Genomic DNA, 26,774 nt, shown 5'->3' on the forward strand with positions numbered 1-26,774 from the left:
ATGAGTGACCACACCCGTAAAGTGAAGTTGGTGATCATCAAGACTTTGCTACGAGGCACTAGACTTTCTGGAGATACATTTTCAGAGGCCATGATAGGTTATGTGGAGATGGATGATGCTGGTTTAGACATTGCCATCAAGATTCTTGTGAGATTCAGTATGCCCATATGTCCTGGAGAGGGTACATCCTCCTAGCCTCATGCAGCCGGAGTGGAGACTTTTTCTCATGCACACACTATAGCGCATCGGTAAGCTTCTCGATTGATAAAGTAGTAATGTCATCCTTTTTTTACATATAGAATTCTTTATATATATATCATTTTGATGTCTTCGTTTGCTTAGGACTCCTATCCTAGGTACATCACATCACGAAAGTCAGTGGCTTACTCTTGATGTACATCCTCCTACTCAGGTGACACTTAATTCACAGGCTAGTGGCTATTAGTTGTGTACATATGTCTTTTAAGGGAATTACAGATTAAATATAAAGTAGTTTTTAAGAATTCACATCTCAATGTATCATATGTTTGTATTGCATGTAGGCGTTAGCGGCAGAGTAGCACAACACTAGCCCGATTGATTAGCGAGACACCACTAGTGCCCCCACGAGTACCGATGCACATGCGCACTGGCACTTCGGGTGTCACATGCAACATCATGCCTAGTGAGGGTATCCTTCAAGTCGGAACCGACATCGCCTTCAAACGTCATATAGAGACCTCTGCATGTCTTATCTACAGCGAGTTCATGTACCGTGGGAGTAAGTATTATTTGTTGAGAATAGCAAATGATGCTTGGTCATAGAGGCCAGATGTATGCCCATAGAGGCTGAATCTATGCCTTGAAGAGGCTAGGAGATATGACAAAGATGTATGCTCTAGAAGCTCTAGGAAGAGATATCCAAAATCCCATATGCACAATGAGTACAATGGTACTATCCAAAAAGCTATAAAGGCATGTACTTGACACTCATTTCAAAATGTATTGTACCTTTTTAGTTTGAGTCACTCAAGATTGTGTTTATGAGTCTAAGCTAATCTATCTTGGAACCTAATTCACTTGAGTTACAATTCCTTATTCTGATAATGTATCATGTGTCTGATTTGCGTCCACCATAGCTGATCTAGTTCTAGGTCCGTGTTTTTCAACATGGTATCACAGCCATGGCTAAGGTAGGTAGCTAGTAGTGTGTTTTCTTCTTCTTTGCAAGCTCCAGGAAGGAGGTGTTGTGGTGCAGCTATTGAAGACTAGTTTTGGTTCTTGTTGATACTCCCTTGAGGGTAGCTAAGGGCTTGCTTAAGGAAATGGATCTACTTTCTGGTTCTGAGATCAAGAGAGAAGAGAAGAAGAAGTGGATGAAGAAGCAAGTCATTTGCTGCTGCTTCAGCTTGACCAATCTGTTTTTTCTTAGAAGCAAAGCAAGTCATTTGCTGCTGCTTCAGCTTGACCAATCTGTTTTTTCTTAGAAGCAAATCTGAGAGCTATTGCTCACAAAAGCCACAACTAACAAAGAAGATTGTCAAAAGTAGGTTTTGAGTTAGAGAGAAGAGTAAAGAAAGCCTTGAAGCTCTATTCCATAGCCTCTACAAGCAGACCCTTGGCTCCCAACAGCTAGCCCACCACAGCGCTTGCCAGTGCGGTATCAACCTAGGCTACAGCATGTTCTGGCGAGAAGGGAACTGTGCCTGGCACCATCCATCACCACAAGCCCTTGCAACAACAGGCTAAGATTGTGCACTGTAGATGGGCAATGTTTGGCGCTGCAGGCATCTTCATCCCAAAAGCATTGACAAAGGCAGGAATTCTCAATACCCCGTTGTGGTACATGGTCGGTGAGGCACAATACTTCACTGACCAGACAACCCTCTTCGTAGTAGAGCTCATTTTTATGGAATGGGTAGAGGGCCGGAGATGGGCTGACATCCTGAAGCCTAGCTCGATGCGATCCCGTCTTCCCGAACAACAAGCTCACGGCAGGGTCTGATGTCGGCCACCCCGGTGGCTTCTGGTTCGACCCCTTAGGCTGGGGATCTGAATCTCCAGAGAAGGTGAAGGAGCTCAAGACTAAAGAGATTAAGAATGATAGACTTACCATGCTCACCGTCATGGGTGCCTGATTCCAGGCCATTTACACTGGCACTGGTCCCATTGATAACCTGGCTGCCCACCTTGCTGACCCAGGACACAACACATTTTTTGCTACTTTCACAAACCAGGGATTTGCCACCGCTGCTCTGCCTGATGTGTTGGACAGTTATTCATTGTTAAAGGCTGATTGTGCTTCCAACTTGTAGATTCTACTACCTGGATGTTGTCTCGAGGAATCATCTCTTGATTGTTTGTTTAATGTAAAGTGATGAGAAAATCAAGAGTTTGGGATCTTTAAATCCCACAAAAAAGAAAAAAAGGATTGCAACCAGAAGATGCTATGAGTCCTAATAGAGTAAAATGTGTTGTTGACAAGAAGGGTTATGCCATCTATTTCTCTCATGGTTTGATTCCTTTAACAAGAAAGGGCATGTAAATCCAAAGAAATATGTATCCATCTTGTATGCCCAAGCTATTGCAGTATTCATAAAATCCCAAAATGCATGTATCGCAAGACCAATGTAATAATCACCAAGCCATGTATGTCAGAGAGAATCTGATAAGCCAAAACAATGTATTCATGTGTATCCATCTCAAGTTCTTAAGCAGAAAGAATGTGTCAAGAAGACTAGAGTAAAAAGCACATACCACCCATCGAAAGGGATAAGGAGCACAACAAAAGCCAAGAAGCATGAAGGTAATGAAGTCCAAGAAGACAAAGAAGATCAAAGATTGGAGCAAAAGATCAAAGGTTGCCAAAGAAGCAACAAAAATAAGAAGAAAATATTTTCCCCTACTACAAACGAAAATTCTTGCAAAAATTTTCCATCATGGATCTCATATTCCCTTAGTGGATCTACTTCCCATAGTGGATGTAAAGAAACCCTACCAAAATGTAATGTTTCAAGTCTTAACTTGACTAGGCTGCCAATGTGCTAATCTCTTGGTCCATGTTGACATGTAGGGGGGCAAAAGCCAGCAAGGGTAGAGACTCATCATTTGAGGGAGGGTGTTGACAATAGCAAATGATGCTTGGTCATAGAGGCTAGATGTATGCCCATAGAGGCTGAATCTATGCCTTGAAGAGGCTAGGAGATATGACAAAGATGTATGCTCTAGAAGCTCTAGGAAGAGATGTCAAAAATCCCATTTGCACAATGAGTACAATGGTACTGTCCAAAAATCTATAAAGGTATGTACTTGACACTCATTTCAAAATATATGGTACCTTTTTAGTTCCAGTCACTCAAGATTGTGTTTATGAGTCCAACCTAATCTATCTTGGAACCTAATTCACTTGAGTTACAATTCCTTATTCTGATAATGTATTGTATGTTTGATTTGCATCCACCATAGCCAATCTATTTCTAGATCCGTGTTTTTCAACATTATTTAACATAAAGAATATGAATTACAAATTTTTTTGGATTATTAATTGACCTTATTTTGCAATGTAGTGATCAACTTGAGGATGAGAAGAAATATGTCATCAATACACTGGAGACGGAGTTTGGGACAAGATGGAGTCTGAGTGGTTGCTTAAGCAAATGTGCGAACTCATGAGTCATCGATGTGACAATGCATAGTAAGTAGAGAGAGAGAGAGAGAGAGAGAGAGAGAAATGAAACAAAAAGAAATGCTATACTTATGTCTTCAAAAGGCCAAAATGACCTATGAGACCAAAAAGTTATGACTAGAGAGCTCTGATACCAATGTCAGATAGAATAGTGGTACTGATGGTTTGTTGTAGAACAAGCATGAGATCATACATATATGTGGTCTCTCAATCTGCGTCCATGAGGTGGCTAACAAGCATGGGGCCCATATTGTTGCCACATACATCAAAGCTAGGGTGACCATACATCAAACCTGGGGGTGACCATAGTGTCGAAGAGAGAGAGAGAGAGAGAGAGAGCATGACTAGAGTAGCAAATGGGCAGGGTGGGCGGGGGGTATTGCAGGTACTCATTGAGGGTGTTGCTGAAAATGCTGCCAAGAAATGATAGAAGACTGCTAGCTTTGATGGTCTATTGCTATGCCAAGTTGATCTAGGAAATAATTATTGATTGCAGGTACTAAAGGTTGAGATGCTAATAGTAGGGTTGAAACGCGAGATAGAAGCCTCCATAGAGGAGGGGAATCAAACCCCGATACAAACTTTCTTTTAGTGAACTTGGAGATAAGATTACCCTGTACACAACTAGAGAAATAAAAACGAGTCTGAGGGGAATCAAACCTCGACACTAGCCATATGAGGCTATTACCACAAGACTCCCCACCACCCACCCTTGTTAGTAAGTTTTCAAAAGAATAAAATTCATGACTTCACAATGAATTATTTTGAGATTAAATCTTATCAAGCATAGGTTGTGAGCATAGGTTGATCCATGAGTTGACACTTAAAACTAATAGTCCTCCTCATCATCTCTGAGATTAACCATCAATAAAATTTCATCTTCATTATCCTTGTTGACTTCTTCAAACTCCTCCATCATTAAATTTGTGTTGATGTTCATTTCCTCTGTAGACTCGATATCCATTATTTCTTCCTCTTTGGTGTCTATCGTGTTAAGAGTCTCGATCCTTGTCATTCTCATAATCTACAGTGTCATCATGATCGAATAGGGTCAACACTATCAAACAAGTGCACCTCTAGGTTGGACATGCACTATCCGAGGATGTTGTCCATAAGCCCACATGTTGGTATACATTCGAGCCTAGACCAATAAATAAATTATAATTAAAAAATAAAATTCACTTGTTTAGTTTCAGAGTTTTCAAAACTCAACAAGTTACTTGTCTTTCACACCCAATCATAAACTCTCTTTGTTCTGTTGAGATTGGCTCATGATCACTAGCGCTTGTTGCATACGGGTGTATAACCAATCGATGAAAGTAGGTATGTTCCCATTGTTATTTACATTGGTTTGATGTATGGATCTCCTCTTTTTACGTCTACCAACTCATTTGCTTACAAGTTCCTCCTCGTACTCATCAACGAATTGTTGCATGCATTCACTATTATAGACAATGAAAGTAGAAATATCCAATTTATCTTGGACCTTAAGTCGAAAAGGGACTCCCTTATCAGAAAATACCTCCTCCAACATGGTAGAAGATGACTCATTTGTCCATACGCGTGGAGCTTCAGAATCATTTTTCTCAAGGTATTCACAAACTTAATACGTGCATTCTTCAAGCATCCATCCCTCCACCATAGAATCCTCTAGTCTTTCTTTTTGGCATACATAACCTTTCAATACTCTCATAAACCTCTCGGCCCAAAACATCCATCAAGTGCTCACAACACCAGTGAGCTCTATCTTTTCCACTAGATGGATTAGAAGATGAACGTGGATATCAAAAAAGGAGGTTGAAAGTTCCTTTTCCATTAAACAAAGAAGCTCTATACATTCACGCTTCTTTTGTGTAATTGCATCAATAACAAGGGGTAGAACATGTTGCATACATAATTAATTTGATCAACAAAACATGCAAGAAAATAAATACTTACAAAGATCTAGATACATTTACCTCCACAAAATTGTGCCAATCATGTGTTTTTAAACCAAACAAGCTCTTGTCATCTAGAGTGAACATGTTTTGACAAGATGCTCCATATCCTGTAGGCATACGAATCGGCTGAATCTTCTTGTTGATAGTCTCCTGTTCTTTTATTTTGAGCACCCATGGGGTAGGCTCGTTGGTTGTCTCATGTCGAGTTTCATCATAAAGTGGCCATAGATTGGGCTTTGAGTTCCGATCCTTTAGGTCACTTCTTGCTGCCATTGTGTCTTTCAAGCCAATGAGGTATTGCCATAATGAATGATCAACGTTCTTGAATATATGTATAGGATCAAGAAGATGACATATCTTCAAATCCTTCCAATATTCCAAAGTATACCATATTGAAGGACTTTGAGCTAGAGCATGTTTTCCTCTCTCTCGCTTCTTCACATAGTCATCATCATCGCCGGTTATGATCTCCCACTCTGGATTGATAGCAGGTCCAATAGTCCACTTTAGATACCAATCCTTTGGTGTCATTGCTATTGGACATCTTCTTCTTCGACCTTTCCATTAAAATGCATGGCTTACCTTCTATCTCGTAGCTAATGATCTTCAAATAAAAATCATCTATGCCGAAGATATATATTTTTGTTGAGGTTTTTGCTATAAATCAATCTCAACCAATAACCACAAATTGGACAAGCTTTATAACCCTTGGTACATATCCTTGCATGGAAAACATAACAAAGGTGATTAGCGCAATGAACATCGTACAAAAGTATGAGACAATATATATAATTAAAACCATTTACCTAAGCAAAAACCATATTCTAGAAAGTTGTGTATAGTCCATGCTAAAATTCCATGAACAATGAACTGTCTTTAACTAATGCTTCTGGACATATCCATGACATCGATCCCTCTCCAAAAATCTTGAAGATCTTTGCTGAGAGGGGCCAAATAAACATTTAGGTATTTAACTTGTTGTTTTCTTGGAATTAAGAGTGAAAGCATTAAATGCTCTTTCTTAATGCTGAGATATGGGAGTAGATTATAGTTAATAACTACCACTAGCCATGTAGACCATTTACTTGACTTCATTGAAAATGGATTCACACCATTTACTGCTACACCCATCTTTAAATTGTGTGGTTCTTTTGCAAAATCTGGCCATCACAAATCAATATGCTCAAATGTAGAACTATCTGACGGAATTTGCATTACTCCATCTTTGCTCTTGTGCTTTGCTCCCCATGTCATAAGCTTAGCTGATTCGAGACTTTGGAACATATGTTTTATATGTGGAGCCAGGGGAAAATGTCTCAATACCTTTCTAGGGACCTTACCTTTCTACTCTTTATAATGAGGCCTTTGACATTTTGGACACATCACACTGTCCTACTGACCGTTATATAAAATACAATCGTTGGGACATGCATGTATAGAAGAATAGTCAAGTCCAAGACTACTTATCATCTTCTTCACCTCATCATGTGATGCAGGAAGGGAATTGTTTATTGGCAAGAACTTCTGAGAGAGTAGCTTGCAAGTTCATTAAAAATACGATTAATAACAAGCAAACATTTTTAGAATGCAACCAAAAAATATGTTAGATTATTACTTACTTCAAAAAAGTTGAAATGGATAGATTATGATCTGAGAAAATCACAAAAAAATATTTGTCAAATGCTTTGTTGATTTTTTGTACATTTGGAGCTTTTTAAATAAAGAAGAGGGTGGGAACAACCTCTTGGGAAATCCAAGAAATCACTAGATGAAAATATTAATTTTCATGGACTGGTTTACCAAGGGGGGGTGAAGAGTAAAGATCAATGGAGGAAGATGAAGGAAAAATGTATAATGTGAAAAGAAAATAAATGAAATAGATTTGGAGCCATCCAAAGGGCATGTGAGGCTCATAATGTCATGACTTTGGAGCCTTATGATAATTCAACCAAATGGGACCCTTCTTGGAAGCATTAGTGGAAGAAAAATCAGACACATGATTTTGTAAGATTTTTTAAAAATACCTACACTCCGATCCAAAAAAACTTTTCAACATGAAAGTTGTAGCGCGTGAGCTGAAGTTTCAGCTGGTATTTTTTTATATAATTTTTTAGAGATACGAGTTGGGAGATATGGCCAAAATGGTGGATGCCAACTTTTTCTAACTACGGTGGAGACCACCTCCCAATTTTATACACATCCATAATTTCTTCCCCACACTTAACACTTCCATAAAACATCATTCATTAGACTCCCAAACATTTTCCCTCTCTTCTCCTCTCTCTCAAGCTAATAAATCATTAGAATTCCCCTCCTAAATCACCCTCAAATCATCCTTAATTGTAGTGGTAATGTATGAACTCTCACTACTCTCACTACTCTCTCTCTATTATTGCTAGATATGATCTTATTTTATGAAGATTCTCTATATTTTTTAATAGGAGAGATCTTGGACTCAAGCTATGGGGGGGAGAATGGAAACAACTCACCTATGATGGAACTTGATTAAGTACAAATTGGTCAACAAAACATCTAGATGGAGCTTCCACATTGGTGGAACCGCCTTAATATAGCTTTGGTGGTGTTAATTCCTATTATATCTTAACCTCCTCCCTAAACACCCTCAAGGCCTATATAAAGAGGCCTTCTCCTTTGTAATTTGAAAGAAGAGAGAGAGCCAAGAGGCCTTCTTCAACCCTATTGAGCATTCCCCATTCTGTCTCATGAGCTTATGCAATTCATTCCCCTACTATAGCTTATGCATGTTCTACGGTGTAATAAGCCCATGCTATTGATGTCCATATTGTGTATGTTGGTTATGTCTCGAGGGTTCTTGTGGGAGCTTTCACTCAACCGCCAAGACCCACGGACCGCTTATTGTTTCAAGCGTTCCAAACCGAGCACTAATGGCTACCTCTCACATAGCCGACGCGCCATTAATATCTAAGGGTGTACTAACCTTACCTCCGTGCCGTTTGAGTTACCTCCTCTCCTGTGCACTCCGGTAGCTCCACGATCCAAGTGCAAGCTTCAAGCAAGCTCCATCCTCCCGCTCCAAGCTCCAAGCTCCATTGCCGCGAGCAAGACAAGAGAAGAGAAGAGAAGAGAAGAAGAGAGGAGAAGATGGAGAGCTTCTCCTCCTTGGTCCCTCACCCTCACACACTCCCTCCCTCACACTCTCACACTCCCTCTCACAAGCACAAGCTCAAGCAAGCAAGAAGAAGAAGGAGAAGAAGAAGAAGAGGAGAGCTACTTTTGGCCACACACAAGAATGTGCTTCTCATTCACTTTTCAACTTTATATACAAAATCCTAAATCCCTTTTGGGCAGTCATCCCCTTTTCCCCTTTTTTACATGGTCGGTCGTAGCCTAGGCCCTTTTTCCCATTGTCCTTCTATCTTCCTAGCTTCCTTTCCACCGCCCGTCTACCTTTACAAATTGCACGGGTGAGAGCCCCTGGCGCTCCTTGAATTTAACCATGATGCACTTGCGCTCTTTTACAATAGTTTGACTTGCGCTTTTCCTCGTGCGCCTTTGTCTTCCGTTTCTCTTTGCCTTGGGCTCTATCTTTATCTTCTATTTTGGCTTTCCGGATTTTCCACCACCTGGCACTCTTTTACAAGATTTCAGGGTGCGCCTTTATATTTTAAAATGCGCCTTTCCCCTTTTGCATTTCCCTTGGACTTTTAAGGTTGCTCTTGCACTTTTGGCCTTTTCTCCTCTTCTTTCTTCAGTCGGGCTACCTTTTTTCCGCCTTTGACCTGCATCTTTTTTATTTCCTTTTGCTTTCTTCGTGTTGGGATTAACATTACCCCCTCCTAGACGAGTGCCAGTCCCATGGCACTCACCGTCGTAGGTAGGAGGCTGTAGCATGCACCGAAGACGTGGGTGATAAGGACGCCTGTGGTTGCCATGATGGAGTGTTGCTAGTGGTGGGGAGGAAGGTCGTTGGGGGCACGTTGGTGGGTAAGCGGTAGGTGGTAGGGCAATGGGAGTTGGTGGTAGGGCTGTTCTTTGAGGGGGTTGCATTGATGGAGTACAAGTGGAGGTTTGTTTAGGGATTCTGTACATGATGATTCTTGGCAAGCTTACAGGGTGATAAGGGTAGGAATTCAGAGTTGAGTGTTGATGAAGAGTGAACAACACCTTCATTGGAGTCTTCAATACCTGCAATTGGAAAACCTCTCATGTGGTCTCTCCTTAAGGGGTAGTGCTAGTCTTCTTATCATGCACAAGACATATTTTGATTAGTTTGGGAGACAGGTCGAACTCTAAGCAAGCCTTTGGGAGTATTGTCCTGCACTTGAGGACCCAAACTGTGTATATACTTTGGTGCATATAGTATGTGAGTGCTCGTGCATATTTAGATATTACGTGGTTAGAAGACTGCGGGCTAGTTTCTTGTAACAATGCGTGGATGAAGCAAAGTTGTCCATGTTGAGAAGAAGTATACATGAAGTATATGAGACATGAAGGTATATGAGACGTAGCATAATTGAATACAAGGACACTGCACTTTCAGTAGCTGGAAACTATTGGACTTGGTTGATGAGTACGGTGTACTTTTTATGGCCAATCGTGCGGTGCGTATCACCACTGATTGCAATGGTACTAAGGCAGAGTGCAAGAGAGAGTTGTGCAAGTGGGTCAGGGTGACAAGTCTAACCATAGGCGAGACAAGCTCCCCAAGTATGTCCTGCCCTTGATGTGCCCTGAACAATTGTGGGTGATGGTAAGGGGCTAGGGGACTAGGGACGAAGCCAGTAGGTCACTAGACGTAATTAAATTGAGGACCCCTAGGTGCTGTGCTGTGATCCTGGGTGCTTTTTTTTTTTTGGACTTGCTTGAGTACAACCATTACAATATGTTGAGGCTATCAGCCTTTCAATGGGTTAGACAATGTCAAGCTTCGAAGGCGCAGAAAATGGATAGTACAATGATGATTGTGCCCTAGCCTCGTTGTTAGAGAAGTAGTTGGCAAAATGGGGAGATACACTTAAGATATTGCAAACCTCCTTGTGACACATGCGATGTTGGCACAATTGAGGTAATGACCGCCATGAGCCAACTATAGAGCTTGACCCAGAAACGGAGCGTGGCCCATGCGGTGTGGGCGGTTGGCAAGGGTGATTCGTGCTTTCGGAAGCGTGGCTTTGCCGCGGCTCCTTGTGGGGTCGATGGTCTTGCAGTGATCGGGTATTGAACACCTTCGCGCAAAGACCTGTCTCATCCTGTATCCACTTGTCGCTTCATGAGAGTACATGCATGGTCTATGCCGCAACTATAATAAACCAATGTAATGCAAGGAGACATCACTTATGTGAATTCTATGGTGTTGACTTAGACATTTATCACCTACGCTTGATTAGCTTTTTCTTTTGCTAAAGACGTGAAATATATTAAACGCAGATATGAAAAGTTCGTACAATTCAGGAACATGTCAACATTTAACCTTTTAAAGACAAAAAGTTATGGCCAGGTAGCATTTGATAAGGCCTTTATACAGCATGGGGCTACTCTATTTGTACGAGGCAGGGGGAGTCTGGGTGGCCGGGTGATTGGGGCTCTACTGGTGTGGGGCTCCTATGGTGTTGGGTAGGGAACATGTCGGCTGGGACATAAATGGTGTAGTCCCGGCCTGCTACCGTTTCCAGAATGTCTTTAAACAATTTATTAAATTCTTCCTTTTCTCGAGCTGCCCTTTCTGCCCTTGATCATCTGGGGCCTGAGCGTGAGCTGGGGTTTGTGCCACTAGTGCTGCCACCTGTTGCACGTTTTGAGTCTCGACTTTCTTGACTCGAGGATTCTTCGGCCTTCGCCCTGGACAGTGTCGCTTAGGGCCTTGCTTCTTGGCATACCTCTTGATGGTGGGCACATAGCGCTCCGGTAGAGGGGCGCGTGCCACATGCTCCCGTTGTTCGCGAAGAGCGTCTTTGCATGCTAGATCTCCATGATTCTCCATGCGTTCCGTAAAAAAGGAAAGCCTGCAAGATGCAATCCAAGGGTTAGACCTGGATATAGGATACAACTGTTTGCATGGAAGGGATTTTAGTGTGGTTTATGAAGCGCATATGACAAGAAGGGGAGGGGTGAGGCATGCGGTGTTTGTTGTAGAGAAATGGCCCCCATGCTGATGTTCGCGTTGCCTCCAGTCATTAGCGGATATTAGTTCATGCTAAGTCACATGGACTGGTTGTCCTGGAGTGGGACAAGGCACATCCTCGAAAGGATAGACCAAAAAGGGAAGCAGGTGTTTTGGAAGGGACTACACCCTGTCTACACCATCACAGTTGTTGGTCGAGACTTCCTATGGCGGCAATGTGGGTTGCATGCCCTTCACTTGGAGGTGGGGCTGGTCACATGGTTTTTGAATGTGTGATGAGAGGAGGACTTGAGGAGCTTGGTTTATCATTGCTTGTGTGTGTTGACATTGTTTATACACGGTGACACAAAAGGCAGTGTTTATTTATATACATATTTATGAATCCATATCACTTCACGAGGATAAGAACCAAGTGTAGAACTTGGGGTTGTATCGGAGCGTGGCACACGCATCTAGTATTCGCGGCAGCTTACTTAATACTGATAAATATTTTGCCACGTCAAGTAGCATGGAACCTTGACCAAGTCTACTAGCAATATGTAACTCCTCCTCAGTGAGAACCTTATCAATCAAAGGGCCCTCTAACCTAGTTCCAGCTAAGTCCATACCCCGAATGTCAGTCAGCACTCGAAGGGAAGTTGGTGCCACATAGGTTGGGTCTCTTTGAGACCGTCATTTGGCCAATCGCTCTTCTAAGACCGTCATGATCTGAGCCCCTAGTTCGGCCATTACAACACGGCTTTCACACCAATGCTGCTCAAATTGACTCTGGCCTGTTGACAGTCACTTTAGTTGCTCTATGTCTACGAGATTTGGTCGGTAGAGCATTTCATTGAATGTGATGGTTAAGCACAGTTCGTCAGCCTCCTCGTTAGGGATGAGTCGCATGCGTTCATGAGGAGCCTATCGTAGTGCCCGTTAAGATGTTCTTGTTCTTCCCATGATTGAGGAAAGGTTAAGTAATCTCCAAGCTGCTCCTTGGGGATTGTGCCCATGTCCGTAAGGACGTAGACACGTGCAACCACTTTGAGCTTAGCATCCAGATCGGTTAAGCATTTTGTGACACTTCTATATTCAACGAGGGCTTGCTTGGTTGCTATCTCATGCAAAGTTCTAAGAGTTTCCTTAGGCTTCAGCATGACTGGGGGCTCAGGCCTAGATGAGCAAGATTGATCAGCGCTAGGATTTCTTATGCTCTTGGGGTTCTCACGTTTCTCCTGAGGTTTTGTTGCTATTTTGTCATGGTTCTTCTCAGATATGATTGGTATAGATTTTTCACCCTGTTGTGATGACGTTGTATCCACTCTTGATTGGTCAATGCGAGTTCTGTTGTCAGTGGATAGAGCGTTGCAAGTAACTGTTGATGGCAACGATTGCTTTGGTTTTTCAGAGTACACGGGTGCGTCTAAGGGCTCACCGCTATTAGGAGAGGCATTAACGGGTTCTTTGGTGGATGGACTCGATGCTGTAATCCCCAGACCACAACCACCTGTGATTGTTGTTGCCTTTTGTGTTTTCTCCTCTTTTTCTTGGTCAATGAAGGTGCATCGCTCAATGACTCAGGACCCTAAACTAGATCAACCGTTGATGTGCTTGGTTGGGCCTCAGCATTCTCTTCCTCTAGTGTGTCCTTACGGGACATGGCCGTCGCCTGCTGAATAGCCTTGCTAGGTTGTGAGAGCACAATTACCTCCCTTTTTGGAGAGTCTAGCTCTTCAGCCAACTCCCTTGAGTTTAACTCCTCCAGCCTAGTCTTTAGGCACTCTGGAAGTGCTGGAGTTTTCGAGGAAGTTGGTTGCGACCCCTCTTCCATAGGTAAACCACTAAGGACACCATCAGCAAGGGGTCTTGTCACAACTAAGGGCTGCGACTGCTGTGATTCCTGATTGGAAGTCAGAGTAGCTAGTTTAGCGGGTTGGCTACCCTTGGTGGATTGCGGTGTCAAGTCCTTAGGGCAATTAGAAGTGGTTGTTGCTCTTAGAGAATTCCCTTGTGTAGGCCTAGTATCAGTTGAGCTAGCCACCTTAGGTTGCATAGGCATATCCTTGGACCGAGAGCCACGGATGATGTTGTGTCTTGCCTCTTGGACATTTGGAAGCTTTGATGTGGGTCAAGATTGGGATTGAATAGCCACACCTGACGAGTGTCGTGCTTCTTGTGTCCGTATAGGGGAAGAGGGTGCAGGAGACTTAGGACTCCTTAGTGGCTTTGACACTGGCTTGGAGATTTGCTTGTGGCTGTTAGATGATTGTGCTATTTGCTTTGTTGAGCACTCAATCTTGCCCTGAGCAATGTTGTGCCTATGATGCTTGCTATCCTCTTGGGGAATCAAAGGCTCCTCGGGCACCAGTGGCTTCTGCGTATCCTCAACGATTGCATCTGGCATCTGCTTGTCGAGGACGGTAGGCCGAGGATCTACCCTCCGATTGGTCCCGTTTGGTTTATTGATTTCGATCATGAGGGGCTCGGTCACTCCACTGTTGTTGACTCGAGACTTGGTTTTTCGCTTAGATCTCCTCCTATGCTTTCTTGCTCTTGATGTGACCTGGCCTTTAGTCGACCACGGAGGTTTAGCAAGGGGTTTTGGCACCCAAATCCATCGGTTGCCTGCATAATACCCTTGAGCCCAAAGCCACGCCTTGGATATCCATCGTGGCGTTGTGCTAGCTCTCCATCGATGCTTGAGTCTATAAGGCTTGGGCTTCTTTTGGGGTCTTCTACGATATCTGTAAGTCCAAAGCCTATCCTTGGCATTGTCTCTTGACCTTCTTGGTTCAGGCATGGCCTCACTCACTGGCTCTTGTTGTTCGACCTGTGCTTGTATTAACTCTTCCAACAAGTCCTTGTTCTCGTTAATGGGCTTGACTGTTACGTCAGCACCTTCCTTACCTTTCCCTCGAGGTTTGCTAAGGTCACCCTTGCTAAAGGTCGTGACTATCCTCACACCCAGTAGTGTCAAGTGTATCCTCTGAGCTACGTAGTCCGCCTCACACTTGGTAGCCTTTTTGAAGGGCCTTCTTAGGAGGATTTCCTTTCCACCATTCTCGCTATTGGGAAGAACATAGAACAGGAGTGGCAAGCTTTCTGTTTCAATTGTTACAAGGATTCTGCACTTCCCTAGAAGTGCTTGTGGGTGTTCCCCATAAGGATTAAGAGTTGCATACGTCGGTGTGAGCTCTGGTTGGCCTAGTAGGGTCCATGATTCATAGGTCAAGATAATAAAATCTACTCCTTCATCAATTAGAGCATCAATAGTATGCTCTCTTTTCGCGGTGAGTTTGACCCTAAGATAAGCAGGTGGTACTATGTCTTCATCTTCCGGGTCTTGGCTTGTAAATTTAAGCCTTCTGACAGATGCCCTTGAGTTCTCGACTGCATGACCAGATGTGGATTCTCCACTGCTGTCTTGGATCGTCAGTGCAGTGCTATTCAAGGTACATCCCTCGTCAAGAGTGTTGTGTCTAGTCATCCTCGCATTTGTAGCTTGCTGAAGTTGCATTCTGCTTTGACTAGACACGGGTTGAACACAATGTCTTTGTGTTCTTGTGGTGTGGCCTTTTTGCCCTTGATGGCTAGATTGGCCCATTGATGTTCTAGGGTCTCTGTTTCTCTCTGTTCGGGTATGGTCTTTTGGTTGCTCTATTGCAAGTGAGACTCCATGCTCGTGTAGAGCCATTGCTACACTAGGGTTCAATTTGAAGGACCTGTCACAGCGCGCGTTTTCCCTCCAACCTACCCAGGGGAGGTGCGGAGAGGGCAGAGGCCCCTCTGCGGGGGTCCGGGGGGGGCAGTCCTCCCGACCCACAGGGCCGTTACGGTAAAAGCCATGCACAATTTGGGGGACCGTTTATAGCCAAATTTGAACCGCTTACTCTTAGTTTCAGCCTGGTAATGGATCTATGATATGGTTTCGGCTCTATATGATTTCTCAGTTAATCTCACTGCCTTTAGGTTAAAATTTGAGAAAATCTAAATTTGACCTAACAGGTCCGAATTGCAGGGTCCGAGTGTGTCACTTGGACGGTCTGAGGTGCATGGGCCGAGGGCGAAGTTCGAACGATTCGGACGAATTCGGACGGGATCACTCGGTCGGGCCGAGGCACTTGGGCCAAGGGCTGAATGTGGGACGTGGCCGAGGGCCGAATTTGAGTCTCAAATGGGTCGACTCAGACGGTCCAAGGCCGACTAGTGTTTGACCGAGTGGGCCGGGTGGTCCGAGGGCTGAGTTTGGGCCTCGAACCAGAGTCGACATGGATGCGCCGAACGCCGCGTGTGTTTTTGCCGCAGCTCGCCAAATTCGATGTGTAGGGTGTCGGGGGTCTTCCCCCTTGTTGTACAACTCCAGATTGGTCCTACTACTGTAGGGGAAGGTGTAGAATTACCTGGGCTAGCCGATGATCTCCTTGATGCCAAGATCAAAGCGGATTTCCTCGCCAAGCTTTCCTCTTCTCTCCTGCTCTCCAGAAACCCTGCAATGCACAATGTGGCCTTTCTTGCCACTTCTGGCCCTTATACCCTCTTCCAGGTATGGTATTGGCACTCCCAATAACTCATTCACCGACCTTAGACATCACAAGTAAGTTTTTTACCACTTTTGCACGATTCTAGCCCTGTTTCTGCCCTATTTTGCAACAGTAACCCTAATGCTTATTTTCTTTGTTTTTCTTTGTTTTCTCCTACTCTAATGCTTCCAAATCACAAAGTAAATACCTACACTACTCCATCTTACAACATAAATCTCAAGAAAAATAACAAACCTACTTGCCAGGGAGATCGAATACCATCTTCAACCCCCTCACTTCCTACCTATCTCAAGCACCGGTTCGGGGAAAACCCGACTCCAATGCTCAATTCGAAGCGCGCAAGCGCTCAAGGCTTGAATCCGTTGGTCCCAGCAACGGAACCAAAATGTGGGAGCTTTCACTCAACCGCCAAGAGCCACGGACCGCTTATTGTTTCAAGTGTTTCAAGCCGAGCACTAATGGCTACCTCTCACATAGCCGACGCGCCATCCATATCTAAGGGTGTAGTGAGCTTACCTCCGTGCCGTTCGAGTTACCTCCTCTCCCGTGCACTCTGGTAGCTCCACGATCCAAGTGTAAGCTTCAAGCAAGCTCCATCCTCCTGCTCCAAGCTCCAAGCTCCATTGCCACGAGCAAGACAAGAGAAGAGAAGAGAAGAGAAGAAGAGAGGAGAAGATGGAGAGCTTCTCCTCCTCGGTCCCTCACCCTCACACACTCCCTCCCTCACACTCTCACACTCCCTCTCACAAGCACAAGCTCAAGCAAGCAAGAAGAAGAAGAAGAAGAAGAAGAGGAGAGATACTTTTGGCCACACACAAGAATGAGCTTCTCATTCACTTCTCAACTTTATATACAAAACCCTAAATCCCTTTTCGGCGGTCATCCCCTTTTTCCCTTTTTTACATGGCCGGCCGTAGCCCATTGTCCTTCTATCTTCCTAGCTTCCTTTCCACGCTCGTTTACCTTTACAAATTGCACGGGTGAGAGCCCGGTGCTCCTTGAATTTAACCATGATGCACTTGCACTCTTTTACAATAGTTTGACTTGCGATTTTCCTCGTGTGCCTTTGTCTTCCGTTTCTCTTTGCCTTGGCCTTTGTCTTTATCTTCTGTTTTAGCTTTTCAGATTTTCCACCGCCTGGCACTCTTTTACAAGATTTCAGGGTGCGCCTTTATATTTTAAAATGCACATTTCTCCTTTTGCATTTCCCTTGAACTTTTAAGGTTTCCCTTGCACTTTTGGCCTTTTCTCCTCTTCTTTCTTCAGTCGAGCTACCTTTTTTCCGCCTTTGACCTGCATATTTTTTATTTCCTTTTGCTTTCTTCGTGTTGGGGTTAACAGTTCTCCATCTCTTAATTTTATTGATTCATCTATTTTTTTGTAGTTCTCTCTCTCTCTCTCAGTCTCTCTCTTAGTTTTCCTCTCTTCTCCCTCACAAGCTCCTCTTCCTCTTGCATAGCATCCTAGTCCGCTCATCCATGACTAGGTGGTGCCCTTACCTCATTCACTTTGTGGCAGAAGGGATTTTGGCATAGTATAGAGGCTTCCATACTAAATTTCATTCATCATAAATTGGTGCCCCCACTGAGGACATTCTCATCCATGCGGGACGATACAACACATGGTGGTGCATCCTCTACAACAAGTGATCCAAGTGGCTCTTCTCCAAGGCCTTCACCAACTCTTTTTGAAGCTGGTCGAAGTCCACGACTCCCACAATGGTCTCCCAAGGAAGCCCAAGAAAGGAAGTATGCCTATCGGATGACGGCACGTATTCGGGTAAAAGGTGTTTACGTTAGAAATTCCATTCTCTCACAACGGAAAAAATCATATTGCCATCAATTGCTAGGTTCTCATAATTGTGGTGAGTTTTTTGCAAATAAAGTAAAGGCCCTTCCGGGAGGTCCTCGTCTCCAAATCATCAAATCCCTCTCTCTCTCTGGCCTAATCCACATCAAAGTAGGACAACTATACATGAACGGTGTGGAGTTTTGTAGAAGTGTAAAGTATAAAGACTACCTTCAACTGTTGTTAGCTCGAAGGCTGGGTGTGGTTGAAAAGGTGGCCATCACACCTTATGAAATATATGTTGCCAAGGATGGACACACTAAGGCAAGAACAATCACTGGTGAGCAAATTCTCCGTATAGCAAAGTTGGTGGATTCCAGAAAGAAACACTCTGGGAAAAATCCTTCATAATTCATGAAAGTGCATTCTCTCTACTCCCATAAGTAGTTTCCACTCATGAATAATAATAATGGCTCGAATTTCTACACTTTCCACTCTGTACAAAACATCCAAGTTAATGTATGCATCAATAGGAAGATTTTCTTCCAGCAACGTCTTGTCATGTACTTTGGGGCTAAAATATTAAGGGAGATTCTTGTATCACCAGAACCTATAATCTTCCCAAGGCTAGACTACAATGCATCCTTCAATGTACATGTCTTTATCTTATTATAATAGTTTCTCATGAATCACCACGAGTTGTATGGACCTATTCGTAAACGTGCTATGTAAACTGTGCATATTGTAGCCAGCACAAAGCTTAGATTCCAAGGCATTATTAGTAGCATACTAGGCCCGAGATGTCTTGCTAAAATCAATGCATCTGTGAACCCATTCATCCTTCCCCTCATAAAATACAACTTAAGTCTAGACGTGTTCATCTTTGTACTCTTCTAAGGCAACATGGCATTTCCAAGCTTCTTTGGGGGAAATGGGGAGAATGCAGTGGATTTTTTGGACAACCTTGAGATGGCCTTCCTTGTCTCTTGGAGGGATAATGAAGCATTAAAGTTTAGGGCTTTTCCTTTGGTGCTCAAGGAAGAAGCTATAATGTGGTTCCAAACTCTAAATCCGGCCCAAAGAGTTGAATGGGAGGGATTAAAGGCAGCTTTCTTGCAAAGATTTCAACAAACTAACTCAGTTGAAGAGTTATGGCAACGGATTTTGGCCCTCCATCAAAAGGATCCTTATGGTTATGCAACTTATGAGGAAGGGTTTTTGAAGCTTTGGGGGCAGTGGTCAGACTCACTGAACCCTGGAGAGAGAGCTCCAAATTGCCTTCAAAAGGATCAATTTGTTTCAGGTTTGTATCCCTTGCTTAGGGAGAAGGTAAATGTGAAATTTTCAAACACTTTTGAAGATGCTTTGAGAATCACTAGGGAAAAGAATTGAAAGATTCTCTACCAAGCCCAAGCTAGCCAAGCAGTTTTGGGAAACAACATCACAACTATGGAGGCCTCTCAAGTTCCCCCAAATGTATCTAATGCACCAAGCCTTGTTAGAGGTAAAGAAGACATGATCCAACAAATAAACAATCTTACTAATCAACAAGAGGGTTTGAGAGTGAATCTTGTGCAAGGTGCAAGAAGACCTAGCGAGGGAAATGGTGGGAATCGACCACAAATGCGGCGACAAGTAAGGGAGATGTTGTGTTACAACTGTGGAGAAAATGGACATGGCATATACAATTGTCCTCATCCTAGAAGATATGATCACCCGCCAGAGGTCCTCGACAACAAGTAAGCCCTCCTCGTGCTGGGACTCAAGAGCAAGAGCAGTCACGACCTGCAATCTTACAACCACCTTATGTTCAAGCTGAAAGCCTTGCTGCTCAACCAAATGTTAATGTCATAAAAATAGAGGAGGTGGTCAAGGATAGAAGGCTCCAAGAAGAAATAGCGGGAGGTAAGATGAAGGTAGACGTAGTAGAGACCATGCCTATCAAGCGGGTACATGTCCAAACTGAGGCAAGCAAGGAACCAATCAATGAGGCAAGTACATCATGGGCACCTAAAGATGAAGGGAAGAAGAGAAAGGCTCGAGCAAGGTCTAAAATTGAAATCTCCGACTTCCCTTTGGGTTCTCGGACACAACCTTATGATCTGGTAGTAGATGTGAGCTCTGAAGGGCCAAAAATTACTTGGCCACAACTACTTGTCTCTCCAAAGCTACGATGACAACGGTAAAAAATGGTAAGCACAAGGGCAAGGCAAGGTAATATGGTTAGTGCAATCAAGGCATATGGCCTCAAAGATATAGTGCCTTTAGTTGAGGCTCAAATCAAAGGTCAACGGATTCAAAAAACATACATCGATAGTGGAGCAGAGGTTAATGTCATGAAGCTTATGCATCAATTAGGCTCAAAAGTAATGGAATCCTCAACCTTTAGGGCAAAGATGGCCAACAATGATGCGGTCACATGTGTGGGTGTAGTGAAAGCTTTGAGAGTTTTTGTTTTTGGAATCAGTGCAGCACTGGATGTTTATGTGATGCCAGTAAAGGGATAAGGATATCCCCTCATCCTAGGGAGACCTTGGCTTATGGCCATTAGAGCTAGGCAAGATTGGGCAATAGGAGATCTAGAGTTGAGGCCACGTAAGGTGGGTGGCCACAATCAAAAGGTGGTTTAGAACTTGAAGAGTGGGCGTCAAGAGAACCTTGAACTAGAAATGTCTGTTGATGAGTGGAGCTCAAGTGGATATCCCTCATCGGTAGAAGAGGAAGAGAGTTCAAGTGGAGAGAGTGATAGCACTCTCGACGTTATGGGCGTCACCTTAAAGGAACCTACGTCATCAGAAGACAACCCAAGAATCCAAGGAGAAGATGTGTGGGATACTAGCCTAGAGAAGATGATATCCAAGGATATAAAGGATGAAGAAAGGGAGGGTTATGTGAATGTTCTCAAGAAGCATGCATCATTATTTATTTTTTATTATACTCACATTACAAGTTTCAATGTAGTGAAGCATCACATCCAACTGAAAGAAGGAAGCAAACCTGTAGTACAAAGATTGAGAAGACTAGGAGTTGTGCAACAGGATGCACTGTTGACAGAGGTGAAGAGACTCTTAAATGCAGGATTCATATACCCAGTGGAAGATTCAGAATGGATCTCCCCAGTAGTAGTGAGGCGAAAGAAAAAATGGTAAGTGGCTAGTATGCATAGATTACAAGCCACTAAATGCTACAACAAAGAGGGACCACTTCCCTCTCCCATTTCAGGATGAAATCTTGAATGAAGTAGCGGGACATGAGCGGTATACGGTGTGTGGTGGCTACTCTGGCTACTTCTAGATTCGCATTGCAGAGGAGGATCAAAAGAAGACCACTTTCATCACACCATGGGGCTGGTTTGCCTTTCGGGTCATGCCCTTTGGTCTGACAAATGCCCTAGCAACCTTTCAACGATTCATGAATATGGTCTTCCAACCTTACTTTGTTAAGTCCATAAGGGTTTTCATAGATGACTTTTGTATTTACAGCTCGAGGAACATACATCTACGCAAGGTTGATGAAGGATTTACTCGCTTAGCTAGGTTGGGTGGACAACTAAATAAGGATAAATGTCACATTGGGGAAAGCAAGGTTACACTACTAGGGCATGTAGTGTCAATTGAAGGAATTGAGGTAGATCCAAATAAGGTAGAAACATTGCAAGCTCTATCTTCCCCGACCTCCATCAAACAATTAGTCTCCTTCTTACATAAGCTAAGGTATTTGGGTAGATTTATACACTTACTCTCTCAGGCCATATATTCCCTCCAGCACAACTGACAAGCCAAGAAACACTTGTATGGAGTGAACAAAGTGAAGGACATTTTAAGGAGATAAAGAAAATGTTGGGGTCACTTCCTATAATTCTCCAGCCTTGTTGGAAAGAAGCATTTTTTGTAAACCCTAGTGTGGGAGAAGAGGCCATTGGTGCTGCTCTCCTACAAAAAGATCCAAAAACATCCTTCATGAGGCTTGTGTATTTTGCCAGTCGCCTCATGAAAGCCTCAGAGAAGGCTTACACCTCCATGGAACAACTGTTGGCCCTCATGTTTGTAGTAACCAAATTTCGGCCATATTTGCTTCCAAATAGGTTTGTGACCATCACTGTGGAGGATATGTTTCCCTATGCACTACAACATATGGAAATCTTTGACAAAATAGCAAAATGGGTGGTCCGACTTCAAAAGTTTGATTATATAGTGCATGTTGAAAAAACAACTCGGGCATGCTTGGTTCATATTTTGACAAATAGGTGCTATGAGAAAAATCTCAGGGTGAAAAGAAAGAACCTTCCACCACCCCCATCCATAAAAACTCTTGTAGATGCTTATAGCCTCTACTTTGATGGTGCATACAAGAGAACTAAGGATAAGCAGCCGCATGCATCGTTGTTTTCTCTCCTTTAGGAGGGAAAATCTATGGTGAAGGAATCATCTTGGAAGATGTCCACTCTAACAATGAGGTAGAATATCAAGCTTTAATTCATGGTCTTTTTTGGTGTGTTAGTAAATCAATCGAGAGGTTGAATGCTTTTGGAGACTCCATGCTATTGGTAAGGCAGATGGAAGGTACATGGGCATGCAAAAATACAAACCTCTCTAGTAAAATGAGAGAGGCAAAATCTCTTATGAGAAGATTTAGGGAGGCATAAGTACATCATGTGCCAAGAGACCAGAACAAAGATGCCGACCATCCAGCATCATCAAAGCTTAATGAGTCAATGGTGGGAGCAGTGGCTATCAAACCCCCACTTTGACAAGGCAAGGAAGACTTAGAAGATATTCTACATCTCTTAGAGCAAGAAGAAGCTCCCAAACACCTGACTAAGGGAGAAAGATAGTGGCTAGCTTGAAAGGCTACAAGATATCACATGGTAAATGATAGTTTGTATTGTCTTGGTAAGGATAGTGTGCTTAGGAAAGTGCCTTCAAAATGGGAAATTGAAGAAATCTTAAAATATTTCCATGATGATGTGTGTGGAGGCCACTTTGCACACGACATCACAAGTAGAAAGGTTCTACAAGCCGGCTTTACTTGGCCCAGTCTACACCGAGATGTCAAATATTGGTATCAAACATGTGAAGAATGTCAGAAATCAGGACCATGACGGCTCATAGCAGAACCCCAAACCCCAATCAAGGTCTATGGACCCTTTGAGAAGTGGGGAATTGATGCCATAGGGCCTCTACCATGCACTCCATCAAGAAAAGAGTATATTATCATGGGGGTAGATTACATGACTAGATGGGCCGAGGCTATGCCAACTAGAAGAATCACTGCTAAGAAAGTGAGTAAATTCATATTTGACCACATTTGTTGTAGGTTTGGTACCCCTCTTGAAATACTATCAAATAGAGGACCAGGGTTTAGAGCTAATGTGGTGGGTGAACTCATGCAAAAGCTAAATATTCAACGACGACACTCTACCCCTTACTACCCTCAATGCAATGGATTGGTGGAAAAGGTAAATGGAATGATTTGTAAAATCATCAGCAAACAGGTACATTCAAGGCCCCCGGATTGGGACAAGCACTTAGTGGAGCTCTATGGGCTTACAGAACCTCCTTCAAAACCATGTTAGGGTTCACACCTTTTCATCTAGTTTATGGACAAGAGGCTCTTTTGCCTATTGAGGTGAAATTAGCTAGCCTTTGGGTATTAGGTGGCACTGTAAGCTCTCAAAAGGAGAAGTTACATCAAAGATTACTGGACCTAGAGAGGCTACAATTGGATCGTGAAGAAGCCATCAACCACTACTCCCAGGAAGCTCAGAAGCATAGAGAAAAGTTCAACAAGAAGCTAATAGATAAAAACATCAAGGAGGGATCTTTAATGCTTCGATGTGACAATCGCTTTGATAAAAGAAAGGTTGGCAAGTTTCTCTACTGGTGGGAGGGACCGTTTTGGGTCACAAAAAAATTCAACAATAGCTCCTAAAAACTTCAAGACATTGAGGGAAAAGTGCACAAGACCAGGGTAAATGGATGGCGCTTAAAACCCTATCACATCAGGGTGGGGTCAGCTCAAGATACCAAAGAGTGTCTAGAGGCATAAATACCTCTAGCCACGTTGGGGGGGCTATATGATCCGAGAAAATCACAAAAAAATATTTGTCTAACACTTTTTTGATTTTTTGTACATTTGGAGCTTTGAAATAAAGAAGAGGGTGGGAACAACCTCTTGGAAAATCCAAGAAATCACTGGATGAAAATATTTCATGGACCGGTTTACCAAGGGGGGGTAAAGAGTAAAGATCAATGGAGGAATGTGAAGGAAAAATGTATAATGTGAAAAGAGAAGATATGAAATGGATTTGGAGCCATCCAAAGGGCATGTAAGGCTCATAATGTCATGACTTTGGAGCCTTATGATAATTCAACCAAATGGTACCCTTCTTGGAAGCATTAGTGGAAGAAAAATCAGGCACATGATTTTGTAAGATTTTTTAAAAATACATCCACTCCAATTCAAAAAAACTTTTCAACATAAAAGTTGTAGTGCATGAGCTGAAGTTTTAGCTGGTATGTTTTTATACTTTTTTGGAGCTACGAGTCAGGATATATGGCCAAAATGGTGGATGCCAACTTTTTCCAACTGCGGTGGAGACCACCTCCCAATTTTATACATATCCATACTTTCTTCCCCACACTTAACACTTCCATAAAACATCATTCATTAGACTCCCAACCATTTTCCCTCTTTTCTCCTCTCTCTCAAGCTAATAAAACATTAGAATTCCCCTCCTAAATCACCCTCAAATCATCCTTAATTGTAGTGGTAATGTATGAACTCTCACTACTCTCTCTATTATTGCTAGATATGATCTTATTTTATGAAGATTCTCTATATTTTTTTATAGGAGAGCTCTTGGACTCAAGCTATGGGGGGGAGAATGGAAACAAATCACCTATGATGGAACTTGATTAAGTACAAATTGGTCAACAAAACATCTAGATGGAGCTTCCACATTGGTGGAACCGCCTTAATACAGCTTTGGTAGTGTTAATTCCTATTATATCTTAACCTCCTCCCTAAACACCCTCAAGGCCTACATAAAGAGGCCTTCTCCTTTGTAATTTGAAAGAAGAGAGAGAGCCAAGAGGCCTTCTTCAGCCCTATTGAGCCTTCCCCATTCTCTCTCATGAGCTTATGCAATTCATTCCCCTACTATAGCTTATGCATGTTCTACGGTGTAATAAGCCCATGCTATTGATGTCCATATTGTGTATGTTGGTTATGTCTGGAGGGTTCTCCATCTCTTAAGTTTATGAATTCATATATATTTTTTGTAGTTCTCTCTCTCTCTCTCTCTCTCTCTCTCTGTGTGTTTTCCTCTCTTCTCCCTCACAAGCTCCTCTCCCTCTTGCATAGCGTCCTAGTCCGCTCTTCCATGACTAGGTGGTGCCCTTACCTCATTCACTTTGTGGCAGAAGGGAGTTTGGCATAGTATAGAGGCTGCCATATCGAATTTCCTTCGTCAGATTCGTACATCCAAAATGGTTTTTAAGGTTAATAATAAGTAAGCTTGCACTTAGTTGTGCCAGTTGGCTTCTTGTGTAGATACACTTTAGAGCTTCTTCTCGAAGATACTTCTCGTTGTTAGGAATATTTCTCGCACTATCATTTTGATACCAATCCTCAATAAAATTAGACATGCCATTGTCGTTATCAAAGATATCATCACACCCATTAAAGTCATTAGATTATTATTTCTTTAGTCTTGCATATGCATTAGGATCACTCATGCATAGGATATATGTAGGTATATTAACTTGATGATGAGGATGACTTCACTATCAATGATGCACATCATCAAGTGAATATACCTACAGATATAGTATGGTTTCCTTATATATGAGCCTTTGATTTATAAAATAACCAATAATAAAAATAAGGGAGAGCAATCACATACCATAGGACAATGTTGCTCCTCAAGTGATGGTGCTTGTTCAAAAGTACCATGAGTCATCTCATGTGAAAAGCACTCATGTCATGACCTTTGATATGTGCCACGACAACGAGTTCAATAGTATATAATAGACTCATCGTAGTAGAAATCATCGTAAATGGGTTCATGTGCAGTATTGGAACTCTGCGCACTCCAACCACCACCAGTAGGAGGTGGCGGTGTACCCTTTGATCGGTCCGAATCTAATTTTCAAGTACCATAAAAACATGAGACATTTATCAAATGATCAAAGTTAAAAAAATAATAAAAGTAACAAAACATTGAAATCTAACAAGTTCTTTGGTATATTCTAACACTTATTGTAATATGAAAAATAAACATACGCTATTGTATGGTGGATACAAACAAGAGGAGGGCTTATATGTGCATGGAGACATGGCAATACTTCCGAAGCAGAGATGCCTATGCATCAGTTTTCCTTAACAAAAGGTGTGTGGCTTTACTAACATATATTAGAATTAATATGAACTTTTCTAGATTGACTCTAACTATTCTCTAATCTATGTTATTTTTTAAATCAAATTTACATAGGAGGCAGCACGAAAAAGAATGATAACTGGTCACACATCTAGACTAGGCCGGATGGGACAAGATGGATTTGTGGCCACATTTGTGAGTATAGGCTGTTCAAATTTTAACTTTCAAAGGTAATATTATTGAATGAGGGAATCAATAAGTCTTTGGTTTTGTCTTGATGCAGACCAAAGACTATGGTCATGCACCTATGGCGCAAAAGATGGAGTATGCCACATACTACGGCTACTGTTTTTTGCAGGGGACACTGACATGCTAG

The 26,774-nt window shown here is 42.7% G+C and overlaps 1 protein-coding gene and 2 pseudogenes across 1 annotated transcript; 2 read left to right on the top strand and 1 right to left on the bottom strand.

Moving 5' to 3' along the window:
• LOC148016955 (uncharacterized) lies at nt 1–26,774 on the top strand (annotated as a pseudogene).
• LOC148016956 (photosystem I chlorophyll a/b-binding protein 2, chloroplastic pseudogene) lies at nt 1,164–2,294 on the top strand (annotated as a pseudogene).
• On the bottom strand, nt 4,494–6,756 carry LOC148016957 (uncharacterized). Its single transcript, XM_087662348.1, has 2 exons — nt 5,623–6,756; nt 4,494–4,688 (listed from the first exon to the last, which is right to left on the bottom strand). The coding sequence occupies exons 1-2, from the start codon at nt 6,133–6,135 to the stop codon at nt 4,494–4,496; spliced, it is 708 nt and encodes a 235-aa protein (XP_087518474.1). The 5' UTR covers nt 6,136–6,756.

This window comes from Lygodium microphyllum, chromosome 22, assembly GCF_053477565.2.
Source record: "Lygodium microphyllum isolate KBCC chromosome 22, Lygodium_microphyllum_v1.1.10, whole genome shotgun sequence".
Lineage (NCBI taxonomy): Eukaryota > Viridiplantae > Streptophyta > Polypodiopsida > Schizaeales > Lygodiaceae > Lygodium > Lygodium microphyllum.

Coding starts and splice junctions, on each gene's coding strand:
- LOC148016957 (XM_087662348.1), bottom strand. CDS start 6,135: ATGACACCAAAGGATTGGTATCTAAAGTGGACTATTGGACCTGCTATC. Junction 4,689..5,622: donor ATTGGCACAATTTTGTGGAG/GTAAATGTATCT, acceptor ATGACACTGTAG/ATTATGAGAATGACAAGGAT.